At 40.9% G+C, this 24,142-nt stretch overlaps 1 protein-coding gene across 2 annotated transcripts in view; it reads right to left on the minus strand.

Annotated features, from left to right (window-relative positions):
- HCRTR2 (hypocretin receptor 2) overlaps positions 1–24,142 on the minus strand; it is an 81,243-nt gene that overhangs the window by 15,263 nt on the left and 41,838 nt on the right. The window contains exons 2-4 of one of the 2 annotated variants that reach the window (XM_069011417.1): positions 19,795–19,982; positions 4,341–4,414; positions 2,624–2,867 (exon numbers count right to left, since the gene is read on the minus strand). In XM_069011417.1, coding sequence (XP_068867518.1) covers positions 2,624–2,789 — 166 coding nt within the window. In that variant the 5' untranslated portion in view covers positions 2,790–2,867; positions 4,341–4,414; positions 19,795–19,982. Of the gene's footprint in view, positions 1–2,623; positions 2,868–4,340; positions 4,520–19,794; positions 20,024–24,142 lie in introns of those variants that run through there. The other variant, XM_069011416.1, reaches the window with a different exon arrangement.

The raw sequence follows: 24,142 nt of genomic DNA on the forward strand, positions 1-24,142 counted from the left end.
TATTTGTTCTTCTGGCTTTAAGACTCACCAGTCTTTTCAAAATGCTGCCTTGTTACCATGTTCTTTTGCTCTTTTTGGGGGCCTTCGTGATTTCAAACCCTATTTTTCAGTAGAAAAACTGCATATTCTATGCTTTGGCCTAACTCAGAGTCCTTAGATACTTTTAACAGAATGGAAACTATTTTTTAATGACGCTCAGTTCTCTATAGTCTGAAAGGGATGTGTGTTTATATATATATATATATGGATATGTATTATCCTCATTGATAAAATATGGTTAACTCTACTTTTACTAAGCACTTCCATGATTTTGAGAAATCTACTTGTAACTTAATGCATATAAAGATTCTTCTTTCAAGTTACTTTGATAAGCTATTATTAGAACATGGAGATTTTTTTAAGGATATCTGAAATGCACCAGCAGAATAACTAGCAATGCCATTATAACTAGCATTGCCATTACTCATCAAAGAACTATTCACTAAAAGAAGAATTTTCATTAAAAAGGCAGCAAGATAAAAATAAGATTGTTACCTTTCAGTGGAGCAAAAAAGCTTCCAATTTCAGAAAACTTTTTAATGTAAAATTATTTTTTTCATGCTCTAAATAATAATTTAAAAAAATTTGAGTGTTTGAACTTCCTTTCTGAAGTCACACACACAAAAACTGATTTTGTATGTACCTTGTTATAACCCTCTCTGTCTCCAAACATCCCAGTGAAAGCTCACATCATAACCTGAAGACCAGTAGATTTAAGTTTAGACTAATACACTCCATAGGAGTAGAGTCTTGCAAGCACATGGGAGTTTGGGTTGGGTTGGTTTTTGTGGGGTTTTTTAATAGAGTGGGTGCTTCACCTCAGGCGTATCTTTGGACTGCAACTACTTCAGCACAACTGAACAAGAGGCACTCTTTAAAATAGTTCTAAGCCGACTACAGACTCTGTAGTTCAAAAGCAGCACTTTCCCACTGGGAATCAAAAAGTGGCCAATACAGATCTGGAAGTTCTGAGATTAAGTTCCCTGATGAAATGCTCTCTTGACTTCCTAATTAATTAACCACATCATTTCCTAGGTTGAGATTAAAAGAATCTTTGCTGCAGAATTAACCCTGAAGTGATGAAGGCATGAGTAATTGGTTCTGCGCCAAAATGAGTGGACAAAAACTGTACTTGGAATGAATGCTATGAAAGAAAATAGTCACATAACTACTGCAGTATCTTGCAGCAGATGGGGATACAAAATTGCTCACAGATGAAGAAAGAACACTAGAAGGAAGTAAGGAGCAGATTTGTCCTCTCCAATGAAAGACCAAGTACAATACAGCTTAACAGAGGCTTCTTCTAACCTAAAAACTTAAGAGCACATCTTTGTCAGCAATGAGTGCCAGCAAGCTAGTGGCCACCTCTGCCCCCCTGCCTTGTCCCAGAGGACTAACTGGGACGAAGGAGATAAAGAACAGGGAATATGATATGCAGTGTCTTCTCATTAATCCTCTGATGGCTCTGTGAAAGCTGTTAGCAGAGAAGGAACTTCCAGAACAGCACAGGGAAGAGCTCTCAGCAGTTCAGGCTGTTTAAGCTAATTTATCATGATAATTAAGTACAGGTGATCCAGTTGTATTTTATCATAATTGTTCACAGGACTGGAATCTTCTTCTACAGAGACAGCTCTGGGAGAATATCTGATTGTGTTTTAGTCGTACTCAAGGCTATTAAACAGGCACCTTTTAGTTATATGTTTTGGCAAACTTGGCTTTATTTTCCTGTGTGTGAATAATGGCATTACTGATGGCCATTATATCCAGTGTCAGAATCACAGCATGTAACTCATGCACTCTGTTAGCATTGGAGGTCTGCCAAGGCCCACCAGAGTCGAGCCTTAACCATTTGGGTGGGTGGCTCATACCACTTGCTGTGAACAGAGACAAAATAGAAGTAGTTACTCCCTGGAAATCCTTACAGCTTCTTACAGCTGCATTCAGATACAGAACATGTTAGATTCAAAGCCGATCTGGAAGGGCAGGGTTACACTTCTTGTATAGACCAATTTGTAACCAATTACATTCACAAAGTTATTTAAATTATTTTACCCACGACAAGTTTGAAATTTTGGATTAACTCACTACCCCATATTGATGACATCTCTGTAAATTCTGCAATGACATGTAATTTGCATTGAACTCCCAGGAGATGTCTATAAAGACTAGTTAAATGCCAGCAATTAGCCAAATATCAGACAAACAGAAATCTGTTCTTGCATAGTTACTTCTTAAGGCTAAATACTTAAGTCTTTGTAAACCTGCAGTGTCCACCAGTCACAGAACTATATAAGCATTTAAGGGTGGGAACATCTCTACCCTCTGGGAAGCATTAACATGATCAAGACACAAGTCAGCTTCATTCATTTAAACTTGATTTAAAATGTACTTTAAGTCTCAACAACACAAAAGAAATGCAGAGAAATTTCACAGAATTTGAAAAATAATACTTCCAGGAAATGTTATATAATCAAGAACATTTTGTGTTGTGTTTATACGACTTGACTTCATATTAACATCTGCTGGTATTTTGATTACTTTATAGCAGTACAAATTCAGCTTGTATGGTCAATGACAGACTCACCTCCCCAGTGCTCATCACACACTGTGAACAAGGTGGTTTTATTGGCTAATCCTGGGAACACACTGCTGCACTCCATAACAATAGCCTGAGGAATCATTATGATGCAGGACACAATCCAGATAATTATAATGCTGTTCCTTGCTCGCTTGGCTGTGCTTTTAAACATCAAAGGGTGACAAATTGCATACCATCGATCCAAAGCAATGCAGCTGAGGGTTAGGACAGACACAGAGACTGAAACTGTCTAAAGAAAAGGAAATATTGTGTAAATGTAAATATAGGGCTTTTTCCCAGAGTTTCAAAAATTATTTATTGTACTTTTCCCCCACAGTTTTAAAAATTATTTGTATTTTCAACATAGTTCTTTATCTGCTATTGTCAAATAGACTCCAAGAAAAAAAAGACTCCTTTTAAAATAAATTCTTACAGAATTACAACAGATATCCTCATCTGGTGTACTCCTACAGGACAAGTCACACATTAAAATGCTAACTAAACTGAATAGCTGTAGCAAAATCAAATTTTGAAATAGAAAATTTAATCAACTGGGAATTTATAAAACTTTATCTGAAAAAAAAGCTTTAAAAAATTTAGACAGCAAATTTTGATCTCTTTTTCTTTGTAGAAAAATTTATTTGTTGGTTTCTATGTTATATTAACATACCAGAGCCATCATTTTGCTTTTTGTTTTTCATGAGAACAATGGAACTCAGGATCTCCTGAAAAAGTCCTTGACAACAATCAGTTTAAGGTAGACTAAGACATTTTACCTTTTATTCAGGAAATAAACTTTTATAAAGCAAATAACCTATCACTTCAATTTTATTCTTTCAATCTGTATGCTAGGTGATCACTCACGCTTCAGATTTTCTTTCACTAGAATGGAAGTTTTGAAAAAAAAAGTTGGGATTTTGATTGTATCAAGTAGAGCTCATAGCTGCTGAAGAGCTGTTGTCCTTGACAATGTGGCTCTTTGGCCATAGAGGTATCTTCTGAAAATATAAATTGTGCTGGAGGCACGGAGCTGATGATCTATCTGCATACACTCTGAATACTGCTTAATTCTTCTGAATTTTAATGACTACAAAGCCAAGCACTTGTCATTCCAGTTTGCCCAGTCAGTTCATCCAAACACCTATTCTTAGAAAAGGTATTTGTCAATCATTTTGATGCAAATGATTTCGAAACTAGTTAAGTCCCCAGGTAAATAAGTAGAAGCAATTATTGCTTAAGGCAGACAATCTGATCAACTCCCAGTGAACCTGGATACTTTGACTATTTCTGAAGAACACAAAATCAGTAAACACAAAAAATGCCCAGACTGCCTTCAGAAGTAGGATTCTCTGTCCTGGACACTTGTATAGCTGTTTATATCCACACAGAGAGACTATTAATGACTTTATTTCTATTTACAGACATTTTTATTGCTTTAAATCCCTTCTGAATCATTAAAAAAGATCACAAAAAGTAAAGAGCATCAGAAAAATGTCCCAAAAAGTGTATTGCCAAAGTCCAACAATCGGATCAAAACCAGTCTTTATTAAGCATAATCATATTCCCAAGTGGAAGAGTCTTTTAGGCCTCGGCATGTACCCTGAGATACCTACTCAGTATCAGGTATAGACTTTCATTGGATTAGTAGTATTAGGAAGATGCTATTGTTATTTCTGGTTTTCATAACATGGGTAATGTGTACACAAACACAGAAAAATAATACCTGTAGGTAGGGAATCACTTTACAGAGGGTCTGCCCAAAGAACCACGTTTCTGTGATGTCCACAACTAAAGTTGCTGGAAGACAAGTAATTGTGACCAGAATGTCAGCCAGAGAAAGATTCACTATGAAATAGTTGGTAACTGTCCGCATGTGATGATTCTTCCACACTGCAAGGCAAACTGAATTTGGAAAGACAAGTTAGTGAAATGGAAATGACTTAGGAAATGCTTTAAGAGGAAAACATTTGACTTTGCGGAATTAAGGAAATGTTTGTGTCCTTGGTTTAACACAGAATATTTGAATATGCAGTTCAGTGCAAGAACCATGTGTTTTCTTTTAGAGTGGAAACAAGAGAGTACATGTAGAGAGATTCTTGATACACAAAGAATAGCTTTCCACAGACTGCAGCATGGAAAATAATCCAAGATATAAAGCATCTTACTTTTCTGCTAGTTAATCTTCACTAACTACTCATACAACGTTCTTTATTTCTCTTTCAAGCCATTGGCTCTAGGCTACAGCAATACACATCTATTTCTGTAAAAGTTTATCTGTTTTCTTATGATAGCATGATGCTTAAATCAAATTGCTACAACACAGAATCTTGTAAACTGTACCAAGTCAAATATAATTTTATAAAATATTTTGCTGGATTTAATATATCTATTGCATCTGCAGGGAATCTGTAAACATTTTCTGGGTAACTGTGATTTTAAGTAAGTTATTAAAAGTAATTTTTGCTGTATTAAATGTGTTACATTTTTGATGATGATCAAAAGCAGCATGTAGCAGGCACTTTATAAGATGTGCCTTTAAAGCTCGTTTTGTATATTTTATGTCTCTCTTTTTCAAATTGAAAGACTTTTAGAAATGAGGCAAATCAGTCCTTTAAAATCATTACACTGAATTCATAAGCTGCTAAATTAAAAATGCCATAATTAAGTCTGAGAAAGTAGCCCAAAAGTAACTTCTAAAATAATTTCAGAAGACAAACCCTGAGTGACTGTAGCAATCGAAAGCTTTTAAATTATTCAGATCTTTAAATTAATTCACCCGAAGATCTTTAAAAAACTGATGCAAATCCAGAAACACCACAAGACTTCTTGTAAGACAAGAATAAAATTCATGGCACATCAAAGGGTCTTCCCTGCAAACAATTATTCATCCATCATGCAAATCCAGATGAAGATTCAAAGTCTCCTAATCTGTCAGGATATAGCATAATGCTTAATTTAGATATATTAAACAGATCAGAGAATGTAAAAAAAATGAGTTAAAAAGGTCCTCAAGAGGTTGCCCAAATCTAAAATGGAATCTGCCAGAGTTAAGCCACTCTCCTATAGTCATTAAACTAGCTAAAACAGCTGGAAAAAATACACAGACTTTAAGGCACATAAGCTCTTGAGATCACATGCTTCCTTAGATCCTAAGAAGGATGATGTGCCTGAAAGCTTCTGTCTATCTTCCAGCTGTATCAGTTGATCTAATAAAATATATTACTTCATTCCACAAATCTTGTGTCTTTAGAGCACCAGAACTACAGCAAGACTACAACTAAGCAACTGTTGGCAAGTTTACATTTTAAAATGTTTCATTTGAAGACACCACACATCTCTTAAATGTGTTGCACTGTTTAATTATCTTCTCTACCAAAAAAAATTCTTCTCATGTCTAATCAATTTTTATTTTGCTGCTATTTATATAACTTTTTTTTCTGCACATAGGCGGGAATGAGGAAGAGTTTTTTCCTGCAGCAATGTTTCACATATGTAAGGAATTTTGTTATGTATTTCCTCAGAATTTCAGAGCTCTTTATCTTTTATTCTTTTTTTTTTAAATATCTTTTATTTTATTTATCTTTATCTTTTAGTCATTTCTAGAACATCTGCAACCATCCTTGTTGCTGCTCTCTGGACACTTCCAGACTGAACTGAACATTTCTGGACCAAAATGGGCAGAATACTCTTTCAAGATCTTACCAGAGCTGGGGCAGGAGCTGAGATTGCAGTACTTCTTCATGAGGGCTATGTTTAGACATTTAGACTAGGACAGAGAGAATGGGAGAGGCTAAGTGCCTTCACTTTCCTCTAAGACTAGATGATTTTATTACCTATCTTTTTAAGATATAGACTACCAAGGTTCATCTAAAACCTCTGTTGTGATGCAACATATGGTCTTCTTATATTTTAATGTTGCAGAGATAGGTCTGAATTCTGTAGCTTATATAAATTTAATTTTTGCTATATATGTATCATGCTCTCATAAATGCAAATGAAAACCTATCTACAAAGATCTTCACTGTTCTTGTACTGGTTTTGAAGAGAATACAGTATATATTTCTTCTATTATTTTCTTCCTGAACACAGAATTACAGCTTTTCTTACATGTGGCCTCAGATAGCCAAAAGGCAAGGCTTATAAATTGAAGGCTTAAAGGAAACATCATATTAATTGTATTTTCTTCCCATTTGGAATATTTAAAGTACCTAAAAAAGTAGTTATTTCTTTAGCATTGCATGCTAATTACAACATAACTAATCAGAGCTTTGTCACTGTCACTCATGCATGGGGTTACTGCAGTTATAGTCTGATAGTGCAGAGGCAACACCTAACAGGGAATAATACATTGCTGCCCCTCTGGAATGTTGTTTGCAGTTGGAAATGCAGTGCTGGCGAAAAAAATTGTAATAACCATTTCACTTCTAATAATTTTAATACTTAACTCTAAAAATTTGAAGATCTGAAACTTTACTTATGGCTGGTTCTTTGTCTTAAGTGCAATTCATATTCCAAGTATGGTCCTGCCTTTTACTTAGGCAAAAGTTGATATTAAGTGGCAATGTTTTTCTGTACTTCTTATTCCTTTTATCAACAGGCAAAAATTAAATAAAATGTTGTTTAAAAGTTCAGGGTTTGGCTACTTTTTTCTCATATTATCATTTCAACAGTCCTGTGTTCTACCCAATTCAGACAAGTTCATCATTTTCAGCCACGGACATCAGTGCCTAAAGGTGCAAGGTTTAAGCAGATATATTTGGTCTTTGACCAGGCCTATTCCCATTCCTCTGCTGGTCCATGTGAAAAAGACCTGAATATAAACATTATTTCTGGTAAAACAAATCTGTTAAGTTTAAAAATATGAGGTCAATCTCACTGGCAGCCAGCTGTATCAGAAATCAATTCATAGCATTCTGCATGTTGAGTTCAAAGCTGTCTATCAGTATCAGCAAAATAAACCTCACAATACTGCAGAGATCTAAGGAATATTACCATTTTCATCTTTGACACAAAGAAAGTGAAGTGCAGAACAGAAGTTAAAGGCCGTACAGTAAATCAGACACAGAATAAGAAACTTGTACTCCTAATTCCCAGCTGTGTACTAAACCTTCCAGATCACACTGGCTTAACACAGATGGAATTTAGAGTAACTTCAGTATTTGCTGTTCCTCAGAGTAATATAAAAGACTATGCTTCTTGCTACTCAGGGTGCACCAGTGTTCAGAAAAGCCAAAGTACAGAAAGTAGCCCTGAATACCTTTGAATTCTAATCCATGGGGGTAGGCACCTGGAAGGTGAAAAAGCCCAATAGTTTGCAAGCATAAAAATGCAAGATAATTTGTTACTTTATATTTCTCTGCTTATGCTTTTGACCTCTTCTCTTCTTTGCAGCATAAAACATTTTCCATTCTTTTTATGGCACATAGCACAAGAGCACCTTAATCAGCTTTAAGTTTACACAAATGTTTACATACTACCATAATAATTAAATATCCTAGAAACTCATTCCATGAATGTATATATTAAAAAAAAAAAAAAAGAGATTGTGAAAAAAAGCCTCTGAAGAGGAAGTATTCTAAAACCAAGTCAGCTTTCTCTGCCCTCGTTGCCCTCTGCTGTTTGAAGTACTGTTTTCAACCTGCCACAAGCATTGGTAATATTTTCTTTCAGTGCAAGGCTAAAAAGCTGTGAGAATCTGCTACGAGTTATTTGAATAGGACAGAATGATAGAAAGACATAAATAGGTCCTAAATGACATAAAGTTATTTCAATACATTCCTTCCAGATTCGCTGTTTTTCAGAGTTTACTACAGCCCAAGGTTATTCAGTAGACTTGGACAACAGCTTCATTGATAGTGTTCTAGCAGCTCAGCGAGAAAGATTCTCTACCTGTACCCAAAACCTGCTATTTTATAGGAGTGAAAAATAGTTTGACTATGCCACTGAGTATTGTGCCGCTAGTTAAGTGTCCGAACAAAAGAATTTCATAAACTCTCCACTTGCACTCCTTTAATTACACATTTTCATCTCAGGCAGTTTGTATTACAGAGAGGCACTCAGCTCACATATAAACACTCAAGCAACATGCTAGGGAAAGAAAGCTCCATGGAGTGGAAATGCCATCTGCCTACCCAAACAGAAATAGCAGAGAGCTGTGACTTTCCATGAAGAGGAGAGGAGAGGAGAGGAGAGGAGAGGAGAGGAGAGGAGAGGAGAGGAGAGGAGAGGAGAGGAGAGGAGAGGAGAGGAGAGGAGAGGAGAGGAGAGGAGAGGAGAGGAGAGGAGAGGAGAGGAGAGGAGAGGAGAGGAGAGGAGAGGAGAGGAGAGGAGAGGAGAGGAGAGGAGAGGAGAGGAGAGGAGAGGAGAGGAGAGGAGAGGAGAGGAGAGGAGAGGAGAGGAGAGGAGAGGAGAGGAGAGGAGAGGAGAGGAGAGGAGAGGAGAGGAGAGGAGAGGAGAGGAGAGGAGAGGAGTAAAGATTCTCAGTTGGGAGTGTATTTTACAAAAAAGTACTTCAAAATCATAAAACAGGAGATGAGGCCAGCAACAGCCTACTTAAAAAAACTTGGGAGATACCACTGTGCTAACAGAATGCCTGTTTAGCTGGTGCACAGAAGAGTGGCCCAAACTGAGCTCTTTAGACCTCCATTAAAAATCTGTGAAATAATAAAAATAATTGAATAAAACCTCAATTTAACATTACATGCAAAGCTTTTATGCAACCTTTGATGTTCCTTATGGCTGGTTTTTATGCAACATAGCTATAAATGGGACTGAGAAAGGAAGTGGGGAAAGCGGTGTTAACACAGACACTGAAGAAAAGAGAATTAGAATAGTAAAAAAAAAAAAAGATAAATTTAAAATAGCAATTCAGAAACATGCTTCTGCTCTGCATGATTTTCCCTACTGCTAGTGCTCTAATGGAACCTAATTACCTGCCCAATATATTGTATTATTTTCCATATTTTTGCTTTTGTTTTACAAAACCACTCAGAGTTATTCCCGCAAGTGCAAACACGCAAGCCAGCTTTCACAAGAAGCAGCTCTTTTTCTAATGGCTGTCCCAGCTCCTTCATCTCACCGTGGGCACTTTCCTTTCTCCAGACTTCAGCAGAGCTTTAAGCAAAGCGCTTGCTGTTCCCACTTTTTCCACAGAGTGTCAGTGAAGGCTCGGAAACCAGCTGGAGCCGCCAGACTGAAAGCGTTTGGAAAAATTTGTGGAGGCTTTCCATAAGCGAGGACAGTTCTGTGATAATGAAGCTGGTTTGTCAACCCATCCTCCAAACACTGACGATCTCCCGTTCCCCAAAAAATTCTCTCAGGAAAGTCCCAGAAAGGACAAAAAAATAAAAGGTTAAAATCAAATTTAAGATGGTTGCTGTTAGAAATCCATCAAGAAAGCTTCACCTCGTATTCCTGAAGAAAAAAAACCCCTTTCTAATATGACAATATAGTGAGATTGGTATTTTTCACGTACAGATTTAGTCTCTGTGGTTTAATGTCCTGAGGCATTTTAATTAGAGGCTGTAATGGTGTTTAATCAATTAGCACAGCTCATTGTATCTCAAGCTGAATATGAAAACAATACAAAGGCTCCATCTGGTATAAAGTGCAGCTGCTTGCCTCCTGGAAGATTTATGCTGTCTTGAGCATATTAAACACTGTGCTGCAGTCCTTCCTCTGGTGGACTGCTGGGTCAGCTGTCAATTTGTTTTCTACATGTCAACCCTAAATTATTTCCCTCACACTCCAGAAGTCTTGTCAACTCCTTATTCAATGGGTCATCTTTCAGTGCAACTTCCTGGCCAAAACAGAAATGTAATTTCCATAACCAGCAGTACCTGACATTTTCATATATAAAGGAATTACTTCATCTCTTATCTAATTTTTGATGAATAATAAATCCCAGATGGATGTAAACAAAGAATTATTGTTTTTCATACTAAACCACAATGATTTTATTTTGCTTTGGTAATTCAGTCTCACAACGGTTTGACTAAAATATCAAAATATGGCCATCCAGCAGTTATTTGGAACTGATGCTGTGATTATAAGACCTGGTAATCAGCATCTCCAAATGCATTAGGCAGAAAGCTTCTAAAAATTTTTACTTCTTCACAGTATTTTACAACCAGTGACAAAAAATGGGATAAATAGTTTTGAACTATACATTATTTATTCTCTATCTCCTAATCTACCCACCCCCCCGCAACTGTTTTCCCCTCACAATTAATTAATTCTCTGTATGGAATTCTTCCTCTTGTTCTCTTTTGGTGATAGTACCTGCTGCAAATCAGGATCTGAGTGGTGGGGTGTCAAGCAACACAATCACGGAAGTTTGAACGGAAGGCTAAGTGGATATGCTACCAAGGAGTTGTGGAGAGCTAGAGCCCCTGTAAAAACACTGAATGTATACTGCTGGAAGGAAGAATGCTGTCATTAAAACTACCTTCATTATGAACGACTCCTGATTAAGGATTCTTCTGCTTTGACTTAAAAGTCTAAAAATTAGGTGCCTATGACTAAGCTTATTTTATTTAAGGAAGGCTTTCCTTCCAACAATTTTATTGATGATCTTGATTAAGGGGAAAGAGGCACTTTAACTAAATTGCAGAGGATATTTAATTAGGGGTTTTTGAAACCAGCAATGAGAACAAAAGATCTAAAACAAAGCAGTATCTTCTTTGAATAGGGAGATATCTAATCCTTAGGCTGTCCATCTCTTACCCACTATTAAGCTCTAAACTCACACATTACTTCATTTTTACATAACTAATCTTATCTGAAAGAAAGGAGACCAACATGAGACCAGGCTAACATTGAAAAGTAATAGAAAGAATGACACAAAGAAAATACACTGTTTTATACAATGTTTTTAATAACTGAAATACTGAAAAAAAAAATCCTGTATCTGGTAACAATACCTGGCAGATAAGAACTGTCCTTGAATATGTGGTGCGATAGCTGAAAAGACAGACAATACTCTGAGTAAAGGAATTAAACAGCCTACCAGTGAGGCGATAGCTCCTCCTCAACGGGAAACACTGGATGTGTTCAAACACATATTTGAAGAAATTCTTAAAAACATGACAAAAGGAGCAGGTGACTAGGTCATGCTCCCTGTGTATCACATATAAACAAGTGTGTACGTGTAGGTTCCATCACACAGGAAAAATACCGAAACAGTAAAAAATGCACTTGAATAACATAGAACACATGAGATCTCAAAGTATTTTGTTGAGTATCAGCTCCACTGGCATGTACTAATGGGGAACTGTCACCCACAAAAGACAGTGAGGATCTACATAAATAAAACAGATATACAACAACTAGCTTGCTTGCAGCATTATGTTTTCTGAGGTTTTCTACCTACCACATGTTCTATTGTACTGAAGGTTTTAAACAGACTTAAGAGTTGAGGGTTGTGGGTTACTCATGTGCTCCAGCCCACTTCTGCATCTTAGGCACTGGCATCAGAGAAGAAAACAAGAACTGAATTGTGTGTGCTGGAAGCTTATGTCTACGGATCACAACTGTACAACAACCATCTAATTGGCACAGTATTCATTTTCTAACTCGGCCACATTACATAATCTTAGGCAATTAACAATCTAATGGAAATGGGAGTTATTAGCAGGAGATCAGCTATGCTATAAAAACAGACTGCCCAAAATGCCAGGTTTGATCAGCTCTGGAGGAAGTGAAAGGTGCCATCAAAGAGTTTTCCTAATATAACTGTATTGATTAAGACGGACAGATTGGTTTAAAATGTCCCACCACACACACACAAATCATTACCAGTATTAACTGGCAAACCCAGTCGTCTCTGCAGAGCTGGCTATACTGATTGACCAGATGTTTCATAATAATAATTGATATTATTACAAATAAAGCCTACAAAATCTTTATCCACACTTCCTATTACAGATGGAAGAGTCAGAAATACAGCTGTCATACTGTATATGACACTATGATAAAAAGATTTCACACTTTGCTGATTCAATTTAAAGCTGCATGACACTAAAATTAAGGTGTGCTTCACAGCTGAAATGGTGTGCAACTTTGAAAACATATTGTTCAAAAAGCATCCATCAGTCACTGCAATATAGAGTTATACTAGGAAAAACCTTTCCATGTCCATGTCTGTTTCCAATGGAGATGTAAGAGTGCCTTTTCTGCAGGATATACAAAGAAAACACAATTCACTATGCTAGTCACATGTTCCAGCAAATATCTTCCATATTATACAACTGAATCTGTATCATGGATCCTCATGTCAATGTAATATTCCACAAACTGGCTAAAATCCTTGCAGTCCTACTGTACTAAGAACCAGGAGACAGAGCACAGTTTTGTCAGGGCTGAGTGCACCCCCAGGCTCTGCAACCTCTGCCCCCTGCCCAGGAGCTGCCCATGCTGGAGGCCAGGTCTGGTATGGCGCAGCACGTAAGCTGGGACCAGGCTTTGGGAACAGAGCTTTTGTAGTTTTGGAGTACTCTTTTGGGAGTCAGCCTTTTGCCCCAGAGCTGCATTTAAGCTCAGGCTCTCACACCAGGCTCAGGCAAAGACCAGGTTGCAAGTATGCTTTTGCCTTGCTGAATTTGATTGTAAAACTCATCCACTGACTTGGCTTTCTGGCTTAACCTCAGACCTGTTTCATCACTATAGATTTGTCTGGTGACTGCTGGGAGGTGACTGAAACCTGGTAAACATCTTCAGACCTACCAAGTTCTCAGGCACTGTGGGACTGTGTTGGTGAGTACACTGCCCTGTCAGTCTTGCTGCTGCCCTCAGCTCCTGGCACCCCTTCCCCTGGGGAACAATCCATCATAGCTCTTCTCTGACACATTCCACTTGTGAGACAGAAAGTAAGTCAGCTGCCTATGTCGAAGAAAACAAAGAAGGTTTCACTTGACATGCTACACAGAAAATAAACTATGCTTTATAAACAAAGAAACATCCAAACCCTTCAAATTTTTTTTATTTTGAAAGATGGTGAGTAATCCCTGTATTATGCAAACACCAGTGGACTTCAACTGATACTCGAACTCTTACATAAATTGAGGTCATACTTTCTCTTAGGTAGATAAGATATATACATATTGTATCATTTACTATGTGCTGTCTTCTTAACAATGATAAAGCCATTCTAGTTATTATTCATCCAACAGATAAAGGTGACTCTCATGCTGATATTACAAAGTCCTTTCAGTGTTAGATTCCCCAACTAATCTGAAAAAAAAGAAAGGTAATAATTTAAAATGTAATTAAATGAAATATGCCTCATCTACAGCAATGAAATAGGATTCATGAAGATCCTTTAAGAGAATACATGACTCATCCAATTCTACCAACACAAGCATGTATGCCTAGACCTCAGTATTCACTGGATATCTTTAAAATTATAACAGAGCAGCATTTGAGAGAATTGCCTATTCGTAGGCATTGAGCAGGATTCTGGTTAGAATTAGAGCCATACATAGATTTTTTTTCTTCTCCAACCCTAAAAAAAAAATCAAATTAAGGCTGTTGAACTCTATGAGTCAGACTATGAACTCTTTGAAGAATGGACCACAGCTGGGTTCTGTACAGATCCCAGCACAACTAGCAGTTACTGTAAAACAGGAAATAAATAATACAGCTATCCAGAGAAGAGTAATTCTCTCACAATCTCATTCTGAGTTGGAATGAAAAACAAGTATCACCAAACTGTGTGAGTAAAGAAAGCTTCTGGGACTTCTCACTGATGTACTACATGGTCTCTTACCCTTGGAAGCCAGCAGTGTTGAGGACTTTCAAGCTGGGCACTGGCAGCCTGTATGTGCTAAAGATTTCAAGCCCCTGCCAGCTCTGGGAAGGCCTGCCAAGAGGCCCAGCAGCCCAGCTGGTGGGATGCAAGGAGGTTGGTTGTTTTGCCTTCAGTCTTTGATCAAACCAAGTGATCTCTACTGTACATTTTAATTTTGATGAATGCATGTTTCCTGAGAGAAACCATTTCATCAGAAAAATCCTGACCCATGTGAATGAATAACTTCAACAAGGACCATTTGCATTCTTCATATGTTTAAACAGAGTTAAATATATGTAGTTGTACATTACTTTTTAATCCTTTGCAGTCTTACTCCAGTTATTAACTACTGCAGCTGATCAGTCTGGAATGGTGCCAGTAACCAGAGACCTCCAGACATCCTAAAAATACCTGTCCTTCTTTAATTATCTAGTTTCCTATTTCCAAGCAATGTTTTTAATGACACGTTTTCAAATAAAGAAGAAACAGATCTTTACAGTCAACATACATCCTACATTAAGAGTCCTACATTCTGTACTAGATGTGCAAAGAAATTGCAAGAGTTTCATTGCCCTGCAGTAATAAAGAAAATTTTTGGTCATATTGCAAAACAGTTAGTCCTCCACACTTATTTCTGCTTCTAGTGATAAATAGTGACCAAGTGAAGAAGAAAATAGGACAAATCATACCAATATTGCCATCTAGATTTCAGATTCCCTGAATGTTCATGTAAATATGTCATAAAGTCATCTTAAAATCTGTTTCTTTTCATTGGCTTACACTGAAATACCTGGTGAGCAGCCAACCCAGGCATACAAGAGAATCATTGACAGGAAGCACTTGAGTGCAATACTGAAACCTGCATTCAAATACAGAGACTTGCTAATATTTTTCACTTTTGTCATGGGTTAGCATAGCTCCGGAAGTGATGTCCTTGCAAAGAGGTGCTTACAGCTTCCTCGATGACCTGACAGAACCTATCAGCTGGCCAGTTTGAATATTGACAATTTTGTAAGCCACTTTGACTGCCTCTGTGGTCCACATTTAAGAATGGACAAAGCCTGGGAAAGCTCTCTCTGGCTTCCAGCCTTGGGACAGGTAACTGGGCTGGGCCAATGCAGCCCAGCAGGGCCGGGCGGGGCCGGGACACAGCCATCCTGGAGCTGATGGGCCCTGTTCCATCCACAGCCCCCCCCAGCCTGGCTGTGGGCAGACAGAGCAGCCCGGCTCCCCTCCCCACCTCTCCAGTGCAGCCGAAGATTCAGCTGAAGCTGCCCACTGCCCGGCAAAGATCATGCGACCAACAATGATAAGTGAATTCCAGCTGCAGGAGCTGGTGAGATTACCCCTTTTAGTGCTGTAAATTTCCTCCAGAACAGATGAAGCCTGCAGACATTAAGTAAAGAAGGAAGAGCTGAAACGCTGAGGGAGGAGAAAGAGATGCTTAGAAGCTGAAATTCTGTTGTGAAGCTAATGGTGGTGATAGACTATGATACATCAGATATCATAGATATCAGTTGTAATTTCATAAAAGCATGGGGGGTGGAGTCTTCAAACTGCACTTGTGAGCAAAAGTACCTGTGCTGAAATAAGGAAATGCTGAAGCAGCTGTAATCTGATGAGAAGTTTGAACAGGGAGACATGGAAGTGATGAGGACTCTTGCTCCAAATCAGAAGGAGAAAGACCTCTGTTCTAAGAGATGCTCCCAGAGATAGTCCTAAAGATGAAGATGATGAGGACCCTTTGCTCTCAGGAAAGGAGAAGGGCCTCTATTCTTAGAGATGAAGATGCTCCCAGAGATGGGTGAAGAGAACCTTTGTTTCTGAACAGCTCAACCTTAAAATGGTACCCCAGTAGCTCAAGACTGGACCCTCAAAAGCAGTTGTGGGAAAAGCTGCAAGTTGGGGGAAGGGATTCTCACATGTGAGCAGAGAACCAACCCGGGCAGCTGTCTCACGATACTGAAGCCATGAGAGAACCTCTTGTGGAGATGTCTCCACAGCATGAGCAAGAGAGACTCCTCTCCCTAAGTGAACTGAACAAGGTTGTTATGGAAGTGGTAAACGGACTGAAAATCTCAAGGGTTGTCTCTTTACACTGTCAGTGGGAGAAGGGAGAAAGGTGGGGGGAGAAGTGTTCTGAAGGTGTGGTATGATTCTTTTTTTTTTCCTTTCTTTTAGGTCTGTTAATAAACCTCTTTATATTCTTTGAAGTTTTGTGCCTGCTTTGCTTTCTCCTAATTCTTATCTCACAGAAGGTAAATAAGTAAGTAATGAGTATTTTGGACCAAAACCACTACAGCTTTAGCTGGTTCATGCAGCAGCTCAGACAATCTGTGTCAACTCTCCTAATTAAATTTAAAGCTAAATAGCAATGCAGACCTTGTTATATGCTACTATTCGTGGAATTCCTGCTGTGTATCTCACTCAAGAACCCACTAGATGTCAATCAAAGTTCGAGCTGATTGTACCCTTGGTTTTTAATTAACTGTCAGAATGCTTCAATCCAGTTTATTACTAATATCTGAGGGATGTGCTGTGCCTTCCACTTGCACAGATGTAATTTCTGGGACACTCCTAATCCCATGTGAGTGCACAAACCAAAATAAGAAGCAGAAATGTAATTTTCAGCACCACATACTGAAAGAGAGGGTCCTTCCTGGTTGCTTAAGTGTTATTTGGATAGGACATGTTAAAAATAGAATCAAAGCATTGATTCCACATGCCATGAGTCCTGCAACACTGGGCAAACATAAGCAAAAGAATGCAATGCATCATTAATGATGATACTATAAAGCACCAGTAGCCACTTCCCTTTAGAAGCACTCCTGCTCTTCTTTGAGAAGGTCCATGACTAAATCCCAGATTAACCTTGAATATGGATTTTTCAAGTAGCAGAAATCACCTTCTCAGAGAAATTAACGTGCAGAGTTCTACATCAGATTTCACTGGTAGTAAAAAAGTTTTTCAAAAATGTCTTTGGAAAGAGCACTAGACCACATCCATTTCTCTCCTCAGAATCACATGAGCCTGCAATCAGTGCAGTGTGAGCTTTCTCAAATAAAGATGAGACAGTATTCAGCTAACAAGCACCTGCACCTGCAGATACCACAAACAGAACCAGCAATTTGGAGCAAACAGCTTGAGGAGGATCATAGAATCATTTAGGTTGGAAAAGACCTTTAAGATCATTGAGTCCAGCTGTAAAGCTGAATTACCTATTGTAGGATTTACTGTGATTTAGAGGAATGGATAGAAAAGTGTTCAGGTACTTCTCTGTCCATTTTAAGACTGAGATTTGCTACCATGTACCACAACTTGGAGAGAGAGATTTCAGAGGACAAAAAGTGGACATTCCATCCAGTAAAATGAATGGTGGGTGGACAGCCAGATGCCAGTTTCCATCCCAAGCAAAAAGTTAATGTACACAAATGCAAGGAAAGAACAGCTGCACATCTGCATTGGTATCATCTCTATTTGTGGCTGCACAGAGAGGAAAGCTTTTCTCCTCATGGCTTCGAGGGGAAAAAGTGTAAATAGAGTGAAAGCTCCTACAGCTGAAGATTTGACCTTGAATCTTTACAGGCAAGAGGACAGCTTATTTACATTGGGTGGAGGAAAATAGGTTAAGCACAGATGGTTCTCCTAAAATAGCCTTTGCTCAAAATCAGACCAAAGAACAGTTTTTTTCCTAATTTAAAATAAAGCCTCTTTGCCAGGGCTGCTATCTTTACACTGTTTATCAAGCTGGCTGCCGAGCAATGGACTGAGCAAACGTGCACACAAGCACTTCGTGCAACGCTTCAGAAATACTGAAAAAAAAAAAGAGCGCATCATCAGTCCGTTGAAATTTTTAAAAATGCCTTTAAATATGCTGCCTTTGGCTGCAGTTTCATTTGCATGTCACTTCGGGAAGCCTGTAGAGTTTGCAGTGACAGCCCTGACACGCACAATTCCTTCTGAAAAACATGAATGAAAGACCCGTATGGCGGGGCGGGGCCCAGCGCGCTCCGTTCATGCCAGCACCGCGGACGGACACAGGGAATGCCAATGGCCGTGACTGCAGCCCAGGGGGTCCTCCTGGCGGAGCCGGCTCCCGGCGGCCACACCGCGTCCATTCATAAACGCAGAACTGCTGAGGAGCAGCACCTGCCCCGCTCCCCCGGCCACCCGCAGCCTGGGAAGGCACGGCCGAGGGGAAGGGGGGCACGGCCGCGGGGAAGGGGGGCACGGCCGAGGGGAAGGGGGGCACGGCCGCGGGGAAGGGGGGCACGGCCGCGGGGAAGGGGGGCACGGCCGAGGGGAAGGGGGCACGGCCGCCCGGGTGGGTGTGCGCACACGCGTGGCCGCGCTCCCCTGCGCCAGCACAGGCGCCTGTTCCCACAGTCCGGCGGGAGCCACCGCCGTGGGCGGCAGCGGGCTCGGGGGAGCGAAGAGGAGCGATGGGGAGCGGCGGGCAGGCTGCTGACGGGCGAGCTGCTGACGGCTAGACCCCTCTGCCGCTCCCATACACCGCTCCTGCCCGCCGCCCCAGCCCACCCGGGCCTTCCCTCCGTCCCTTCACTATCCTCAGCTCTCCGCCACACTCCAGCACCCCTACCGCTCCCTTCGAGGCGGCCGCCAAGCAGCCCCGGCGCCCCCGCCGCCTCCTTCAAGGATGAATGGAAGCGGGAGGAGGCGGGCTCCAGCAGAGGCGCCGCCCCGCCTCGCTCCCTCAATGAGCGCCCGGGAGGGGCCGCCTCGCCCCCGCCCCACGTCCCCGCTCCGCTCCAGCCGCGGGGGACGGAGCGCGGCCGCTGCGCCGCTGAGGAAGGAGCCGCGCATTCTGCGCCTGCCCGCAGCTGAGGGGACACCGCCGGCTCCCGTCACGGGCCGGGCGCCGTCCCGGGCCCCTCATCCCGCTCCTCTTATCCCGCGCCCCCGATTCCCCGTTTCTGTCCTGGGGAATCACCCCGCGCTCGATATCCCCAGCCCGGTCCCGGGCTCCGCCGGCCGGGCCGGGGCTGCGCGGGGGAGCAGCATCCTCCCGAGCGGGCTGGGAGGCGGGGCCGCCGGCCGTGCCGGGAGGGTTCAGCACCTCGGCCCGGGGGACAGGGGCGGGAGCCGGCCGGCAGCCGCGGCTTTCCGCCGCCGAGCCGCCCAGGTGCGCTCCGCCAGCCCGCTCCCCGTGCCCTGCCCTGGCCCCGGCAGCGAGCGGCCGCCGCCGCAGCCCCTCGCCCGCGTAGGGGAGCGCTTTTTACGGCCCCTTCCGCGCAGCCTGAACTTTCCCCCTCGGCTGGGGACTGCCGCCTTTCCAGCTGGGTATGCGAAACCTACCCCGGTTTCCAGCCACCCTCCATGCAAAACCCATCTCGGGAAGGGAGAAGGGGAAGTTTGGGGGAGCTCGACTCACCCAGGACGTTCCCGACGAGAGCCACAATGAAGACGACAATGTAGCCGGCGATCAGCGCCCATTCATATTCCTTGGGATGCAGATACTCCTTCCAGAGATATCGCAGGAACTCCTCATCATCGTAGTCGGAGGAAGGGGTTAAAAGAGCCTCCCGCGTCTCGTTTAGTTCCGACCCACTCGTCCAATTCCTGTACGGAGGGGAACCATCCTGTGGTTGAATCCCGGACATCCCTAGTGGTTGTTCCGGGGGCTGGGAAAAAAACAACAACCAACAAACCCAAACCCAGACCCTCTCAGAGCATCCAAGCTTTCTCCCGCCCGTCCATCGAGGCTTGTGGTTGCCAGTGCGAAAAGCGGGGTGTGGGGAGAAAAATGACGCGGGAACTTACGGGAACCAATGCGGGAACAGGCTGGGGATCCGCGTCGGTCCCCAGCCCGCCCTGACCAGCCTTTTCCCCGACCGGGCAAGGGGTCCATCCTCCCCCGCGGAGGCTGCACCCCCTGCGCCGTCGTGGAAAAGGCTGGTCGGGGTAGGTTGCATGCCTCAGGTGCCAGAGTGCACCCGCCCCGCTGGAAAAGTCACGTCCGTTTCAGACGATGTCGATTTTTGTTCCCCACACCATGCACACGCACCTTCACACACGCCCGCATCTCTGCATGCCTCCTCCTCCACCCCCCGCTTCAGTTCATCCCCAGGTCCTCATTTCTCCCCCCAGCACTACTTCCAGCTTGCTTATCCCTCTTCTGACACTGCTTCTCCTCGGTTTCTCACCCTCTCTTGCACAAGCACTTCCCTTTAGACCTTTCTACAGTATATTCCAGATATATTCAAGATATTTGTAAATTAAAAGCTGTGGAAAGCTGCGGTGGAAGGAAGCACAGGGTTAAAGGAGCCATTAAAAAACAGTGGCTAATGAGGCTGTCTCCTTTCTGTGCTGCTTTGAAAGTTAGGCTAAAACAAGAACTCTGTGGGCTTCCCAACCCTGGTGGGAAAATCCCTAAGAGAGATGAGCAGACAAATGTGAGGTTTCACTGGATTTGAAGATTGTGACACCTCACTGTGGCTTGCATTTAGCACGCATTCACTGTGTTGAGGTTGTTTCAAACATCCAGCTTGAAATCTCAACATAGCAACTGCCCTCAGCTATTCTGAAATGAGTAACTGGCAGAAGGCAGTTCAAGAGAACCCAGAAGTGCTAGTTAAACAGCATGATAGGATTCCTGACTTCTGGTCATTGCTTCTTGAAATATTTTCATATTTTGCCAAGTGTACAGTATCTGAAAGAGAAGGGATAGGTCTGGACTTGTCTGTTCACTTCCTATCTGAATAATTTAATGAGTCTGATAAAAGCACCATTTCTGCTGTGACATGGCACAACTGGCTCAGTGAAGCATTTCAGTGCAGGGTCTGCACCTCCTTAGAAATGGAGGAAGTATTATGATACAACTCTACTTCCACCACATAAGCATAATAGAGAGGCAGATATTCATTCACTAACACCATGCTCAGAGTGCTTAGCTCTAGACAGTACTTTAGGCTACCCAATTGTTCTTCATTGGTGTGCAGCCTTCTCTGCTGCCTTCCAAGTTCAATGCAGCATACCTACATCTACACCTGGAATACCTCCTCCTATTTCTATAGACCTGCTCACTTTGCTTTAGTTCCTTGTAAAACAAAGAAAACAATTCTTTCCTATTCCACAGGGAACTTGAGTGAACCTTTTAGTCTGTAGGTTATAGAGTGAAACATGCTCAGATATACAGGTGGGATCAGCATCTGTCTTACTTAAATTAGAAGGGTAGAGTTTGAAAACACTATAAACAAAGATTAGATACTCTACAACTAATAAAAACACCTAAGGTTATATTAACTGAGGTGTGAATATTGAGAAGTGATTTAAACCCTCCTGACAATGTGGGAATGCAGGATTACTTGGTACACAAAAAGAGACCTATTTAAGGAGCTTGTCATGGTCTTTGCCAGTGGCAAAGAGATTTAGAGCATGACTATTTGGTAATCAATAACAGATAATCACACTCATGCTCCAGCTTTTTTCCTATGCTAAAATGTTTGTAATTCCACTATTTGCTTCCAAATTGCCAAAAAATCAAGTGATGTCTTTTTTGACACAGAGTTTCTTCCTCCCTCACCGGTAGTGACCCCACCTGCAGTGTGGCATCCAGCTCTGAAGTCCCCAGCACAGGAAAGACATCGACCTGTTGAAGCTAGTCTAGAGGAGGGCCACCAAGGTGCTCAGAGGGATGAAACACCTCTCCAATCAGGAAAGGTTAAAAGAATTTTAATGCTTAGGCTAGAAAAGAGATGGCTTAGGGTTGACTTAATTGTAGCCTCCCAGTACCTGAAGAGAGCCTACGAGAAAGATGGAGAGGGACTTTTTACAAAAATATGCAGTGATAAGATGATAAGACAAGGTGGGGGATGGATTTCACCTGAAAGAGAGTAGGTTTATATTAGATATTAGGAAAAAGTTGTTTACTGTGAAGGTGGTGAGGAACCTAAACAGTACCCAGATGGCCCATCCCTGGAAGTGTTCAAGGCCGAATTGGATCAGGATTTGAGCAATCTCATCTGATGGAAGGTTCCTTGCCTATAGTAGAGAGGTTGGAACGAGATGATCTTTAAGGTCCCTTCCATTCCAACCCAAGCCATTCTATGATTCCTATGAATAGTAAGAAATGGAATTTAAAAGGCATAAATATTTGGGAACAACATGAATTTATGAAAAACCTGTCATAACATTAATTCTTTTTTTAACAGGATTACAAATTTGATAAATACATAAATAATTGATTATGCAGATTAATTCGCTGCCTAAATTTGGTATTCCTAGAGTACTGTAAGACATTTGCTTTGATTGATACCACACGTTCTGATTAGGGAGCAGGCTAGTAAAAAAATCAATATATCACACATTATAAAGATTAAATATGGGTTAGCTAACAGATCCCAGAATGAAATGGTAGACAAAGAATCGTTGCCAAGCCTGTGCATTCCTACTGTCAATTCTTAGTTCTGTTATACTCATTCCTCAATGACCTTGAAGAAGCTGGCAGATGACCCAAACATCAGGTATAATCAGCTAAAAACACATGCTCATCATGAATCTGTAGCCAGAAAGCTTCACTTGATCCTTGGTTGTATAAATGAGTATACCTGTGAAAACAGATTAAGTTTTAAAGTGTGAGTAAAACTTAGTGAAAATATTCACCATGTACAAAACTCTGCCACGGTTTTCAAATGGAGCCATTTTTGCTATGCATTTTAAAATCAAGATCAAACGCTTTTCTAAAGATAAGTGCTAGATGAGATGAGAATTAATTCAGAAAAATCACATGATGTGGAATGCAAGAGGTCAGACTAGATGATTATGGTTGTCCCCCTCTGGGTTTCCAATTTGTGAAAGTGTGTTAGCTAAATCAATTCCCCTGATGAATTTTGGTTCTGATTTATCTTTTCTTTTAATTATACTCTCTGCATCGAGCTTGGTGCATCAGTTTAAATCTGTTCCTTTTATATGAAAGTGTACAGCAAATATTCAAAATTATGTAATTCTTATTTTAACTGGGGTTCTTTTTCAGTTCAAAGCCTGCTTAACATGTGATGTTACAAACTTCTACAACCAAAAAATATACTGGCAACACAGCACTTAAAAGAAGCTTAAATTCAAGTGTATATCTATTAACCCTCTTATCTCAGGGAAGTACTGTCTGGTACTTTATTTAGCTAAAAGGTTCACATACACTGATATCTCTTCTAATCCATAACTTTCCATCACTAATCCAAAAATACTGAAATTAAACTACCAACCCTAGAAGATATGTCTTGTGGCTTTCAATATCACTTTTTATATGATATTAGACCATGTGAATAGAAATCAAACAGAATTTTATGCTTTATTGCATCTGATAGCTCACAGGAACTGACATTCATAGAGAATAAACAAACCTTACTTCAGCATCTAAGTTTATTGCTTTGTCAAACACATTTCCCCCTCCATAATAGTAATTTTATTGCAGACCTATATTTTTATTAATCACATAAATAAGCAGCATTTATTTTCTTCTGTAAGAGACTAGCCCTTTCATTTTAAAATCTATTTGATTCAGAGGATTAATTCCATAGTAGTCAAATACCATATTAAATTAAGAACCCTTTTCTCAGACCAGAATTAATTTAAAATTTTTTGCAAACTTGGTTGAAGAGGCAGCTCAGCTGGGGAGCTTCTGTTCTGCCTTTGCTGAACATTTCAGCAGATGATTTTGTTGTTGGAAAGCAAACCACATGAACCAAAGCACTACTGTGCAAACTTCCTTCCTTCCTTCCTTC

Source organism: Aphelocoma coerulescens, chromosome 3 (genome assembly GCF_041296385.1).
Source record: "Aphelocoma coerulescens isolate FSJ_1873_10779 chromosome 3, UR_Acoe_1.0, whole genome shotgun sequence".
Classification (NCBI taxonomy): domain Eukaryota; kingdom Metazoa; phylum Chordata; class Aves; order Passeriformes; family Corvidae; genus Aphelocoma; species Aphelocoma coerulescens.